Source organism: Rattus norvegicus, chromosome 4 (assembly GCF_036323735.1).
Source record: "Rattus norvegicus strain BN/NHsdMcwi chromosome 4, GRCr8, whole genome shotgun sequence".
Classification (NCBI taxonomy): domain Eukaryota; kingdom Metazoa; phylum Chordata; class Mammalia; order Rodentia; family Muridae; genus Rattus; species Rattus norvegicus.
Genome location: NC_086022.1, coordinates 79,265,301 through 79,269,642, shown reverse-complemented (window position 1 = coordinate 79,269,642; position 4,342 = coordinate 79,265,301). Strand labels below are relative to the sequence as shown.

General features: G+C 49.8%; 1 protein-coding gene across 1 annotated transcript; it reads right to left on the bottom strand.

Annotated features, from left to right (window-relative positions):
- Positions 1–438: 438 nt before the first annotated feature.
- Doxl2 (diamine oxidase-like protein 2) lies at positions 439–4,045 on the bottom strand. The gene is made up of 4 exons (NM_199291.1): positions 2,488–4,045; positions 1,422–1,704; positions 991–1,123; positions 439–740 (listed from the first exon to the last, which is right to left on the bottom strand). The coding sequence occupies exons 1-4, from the start codon at positions 4,043–4,045 to the stop codon at positions 546–548; spliced, it is 2,169 nt and encodes a 722-aa protein (NP_954985.1). The 3' UTR covers positions 439–545.
- Positions 4,046–4,342: the final 297 nt, after the last annotated feature.

Below are 4,342 nucleotides of genomic sequence, written 5' to 3'. Positions count from 1 at the left end.
TGTGGCACCATGGTGGGTGGGTGGGCAGGCTCTATCTTAGTTGATTGAACAAGCAACTGTTCTTCCCCACAGGTGCAGAGTCTGTTGTCTCCAGACTTTACTTGTTGAAGACTCTACTGTGAATCAGCGCACAGATATGTTTTGTCATTTGTTGATAAAAGAATTTTATGGGAAAACCTCAGATGCTAAAACAACAAAAGGGTGAGATGTTGGTAATCTCAACAGCCTTTTCTGCATGCCAAGCATTGAGGTGTGACAATTCCCATAAAGTTGCTGTAGGAGGTATGGCAAAGACTCAGATATTGAAAAATCCATCTCATAGAAAATCTTTACCCTGGTCCTTTTGGCATACAGTAGATAACTGTATATGGAGGCCATGGCCACTTATCTGAGTATGTGGTCCACACCCTCCACAGTTCTAGAAGCAACAGAGAAGGGAAGAATGTTAAATGTTTATTAAATGTTCTTGTGGGTGTTGAGCAGGAACTGGGGTTGGACTCTTTACACAGGGTTGTAGGCCCCACTGAAGTTGAATAGAGGGGTTATCAGGCAGAGCCTGCCTCCAGGAATCCAGTGTCTGCCACGTCTGCGGCACTTGTACTTAGGTTTTTTTCAGTGATATAGAAGAAGTTGAAAGGCAGGAGCAAAAAGCCTACAAAGTTCCTAGATGAGGCCATATATGGAACAGCTTCAGAGTGGGGCCCATGAGAGAAGCCCACTGTCACCCAGGCTACCAAATCCTGTGGGAGAGACAAAGTTTTTAGTGGACAGGAGGTGCTGATTGTACACCCTGGAAAGTCTGGGTCATTTTAAGACATGTCTACAAACTTTCCACAGAGAGTCCTAGCCCCGTTGAAAGGAGGTTGGCTCATCTTTCATGACCTCTGAACTTGCCCTCCACCAGCAAGCCACACTCCTAGGACCAGGGACAGGTCAAGTGAAAGGGTAGTGATAAAACCAGAGGAGGGAAGGGAGAGACTAATCTAGTACCTGATCGTCAATATTCTCATTGTTCTGAAGGAAATCCTCAAAGACCACAGGGGGATCCCAGGGGTGATTCTGGTTGTAGATGCTGGTGCTGTACCGTTCAGAATCCGAGTATTTGCTCACTGCCAGGGAATACCTGCAGATTGAGAACAAGCCAGGTGGTTCTGAGCCCTGGAGATCCAGCTAGGGCTCTCATCCTCAGTGCCACAGATGGGGAAGTTGGTGTTTCCTCACAATGAACAGTTACCTCCTGGGACTTTGCGAGAGTGCTCAAAGGCATCTGAGGACCAAGAGCCCTGTGAGCACACCCCTTCCCTCCCCACGTGCATGAGGATGCACACACGGACTAAGAGCCTCACGAATTGAATCACAGAGAGACAGTCACAGGCAGAGAGGAGCTCCCACTGACTCCTGACACTCCCTGCACTCCTCACCGGGCCCAGCTGAAAGCCAAGTCCTCTTGGGTTTCAGGGGTCAGACTCTGCTCAGATGTGGAGTAGATCTTTAAGCGGTAGCTGCGCCGGTATCCCCAGATGTCCTTCTTGGGGCTGCTAAAGAGCAGGAATGAAGGCAGGGTGTGTCCAAAGGAGAAGGTGGCCTGACGCTCCTGGGAATACTGTGTCTTTTCCATTATGTCCTGTACCAGGCGTCTTGGGCTGCTGGAGTTGGTGGTGTTTTTCTGCCTGGTTTGCAGTGTGTGGAAGCTGTTGTTGATGCCTGAAACCATGAGGGGAGAAGGAAGTTCAGAATTAAGCTTAGATTGGAAGCTTTCTCCCTCCAATCTAGATCTCTAACACAGACCATAGCCACATCCAGTGGCCAGCAAGAAGCAGTGCTGGGGGCAGAAGATGAGCCACCAATGTGGGCTGGGGAACTAAATGAATCCCAAACCGCAGAAACTAGAGGACAGCTCATGGGTCAGTCCTGGTAATTGCAGTAGTTTCAGTGTAACCCAGGCTCTTTTCAAGAGAGCTGTGGTATAGCCTGCTTGCTGTAGTTTTAACCCCAGAGATGATGCCTGTGTTGTTGAAGGCCTGAACCTTTCTGCAGCAATATACTCTGAGCCATAAAAACAAATCAGATTTGTGGGCAGCAGATATCCATCTGATCCTGCTGGCCTTGCTCTGTTATTGGCTTTGATGTCAAATGTCAGAGCCAGGATACTACTCTGTGGTGACATTATATATCCAGTATGGACAGATCTGAAAGGGCTAGACGGTGGCATTTCTTCCCTCCTCCCACTGTACTTCTTTCTCCTCTCCCTCTGTAACCATTGGATTTAGACCCAAGGCAGATACACACCTAAAATTCTGTGTAACACTAGGGTACCATTCACAGCCACTATTTCTCAGATATGCATAATGTTTCCTTTGGGATTGGGGGTGGAGACTCAGTGAATACTTATGATTAACATCAGGGAGTCTCAGCCCTCTCTTGGTGAGGTAATGCTAATGGTGGGAAGCAGCTAAGTGACACAGAGGGTCTGATTTTAAGTCCTACCTGCCACATCCAGATCGACACGGTAATGCACAAGGTGGGTGTGGCTGTGGCCAAGTTGGTGAGTCAGCAGGTGAGTTTCTCCCAGTCCTTCACGGGTATAGATGGTGGTGTGAACGTAACCTGTGGCATGCACCTTGGCTGAGATCATGCCAGAAGAATAGAAGATGAAGTCCCAGATGTAGTCAAAATTGTAGAGTGCTGAAGTTGCCCGTAGCACCAGCTTGTGTCCCATTACATCTGAAAAGAAGTTGATTTTGCCTGCAAAATGGTTAAAGGTGGGCCTAACAGGCATCCCTGTGGGTATCTCAAAGATGCAGAGGGCTCGTGGATAACGGACAGGCCCATCAGTGTCATAGTAGTGGATGACGTCTAGGAAGGTGGCTGTCTCTGGACAGTTGATGCCAGGGGCTAACTCACGAGTCACACTGCCCAGGCCCCAGCCTAGGTCCATGGTCTTGGTCAGTTCTCCTGCAGGTGTTTTTTCTCTATGCACAGCCACAGCATCCTGCACACTGATCTCATAGGCTATATACTCATTCCTGAAGTGTACATTCAATATGTGCAGCCCAGAAGAGGGTCGAAGCTGGAAGGAGAAACTCCAGTCTTTGTAGATCACAGTGTTACCCTCTAGGCTGTATCTGGAACCATTGGCTTGTTCCACGTGGGGGCCAGATTTTCTGAGGGGGGTTGGGAATTTCCCACCGGGCTTGTTAAAGATTGGTGGCAGTTCTGTGTTCTTGGGCAGCAGGTCCTTGAGGACCATGGTATCTACTTCTCCGTCTGCATATTTCTGAGCGAGTTCCTCTGGGCTGTTGTACTGCTTCCCATTATACCAGACCTGCACTACTCTCCAGTCCCGGACATCTGTGCTCCCATGATCCACAAGGATCTCCAGGCCTGTGGGCTGCAGCAGGTGTTCTTTTACTATGCGCTGCAAGAGAAACCAGGTGGCCCGATGTCTGGACTCCACACTGTGGGGGGCCACATGGGTGAAGGTCAGACACTGGCCATTGCAGTCTTCCAATGAGAAGCCGGTGGTATGAAGGAAAAGCTCCCGTAAGGGTGTGGTGGCCTCCTTGACTTTGTGGTAGAGAAGGCTTTGCTCTGCTTTGCACATGGGTCTGGATGCCCAGGATCGATGTTTCGCAGGCCTAGGGGAAAGTTCTCTCATGTAGATGGGCTGTGGCAGGGGCCCTACAGCAAACTCAGTGACATTAGGGTGCTCCTGGGCACTAAAGAAAACGATGACACGGGCTTCCCGCACAGGAGCTTTGGTTTCTTTATTCAGAAACTCTAGGACATCCTTCTTCTTGGGCAGTAGTGTCTCAATGAGGAGCACAGAATTCTTGTCTAAAGCCCGTGTGTCTGATGGCTGCAGATCCAGCTCTGTCCTGCTCATCAGGAAGCTGTGCACGGCCTGGATCTCCTGGGCGCTCAGGTCTGCCAACACCTGGGCCTTGCCGTTCAGCATCCAGTTGGGGTTCCCTGCCATGGCCATCTGTAGAACTGACATGATGGCCGTGCAGCCCAGTGCCCAGCTCCTTTGTGCCAACCCCATGGCTCTGGAACTCAGCAGAAGAGAGGAGAGAACTTAGGTATTTCTCCAAGACAGCACTCCTGAGCACCTTGTCTCTAAGCCCTGTCTTTCCCCCAGCTGTGCTTCCTCCCTTACCCAACTGAAGCCAGAGCTGGAGGCTCTGATCCTTACTCACAGTTCACAGTGCTGTCCCGGCTCCTGTGTGCATCCACCTAATTACTCCAGGGTATGAAAACCTTTTATACACATTCTTATCTAGGTATCTCCCACAGTTTCTCCCTTTTGGTCTTAAAGCACTGAGGAACATTCTTCAGCAGG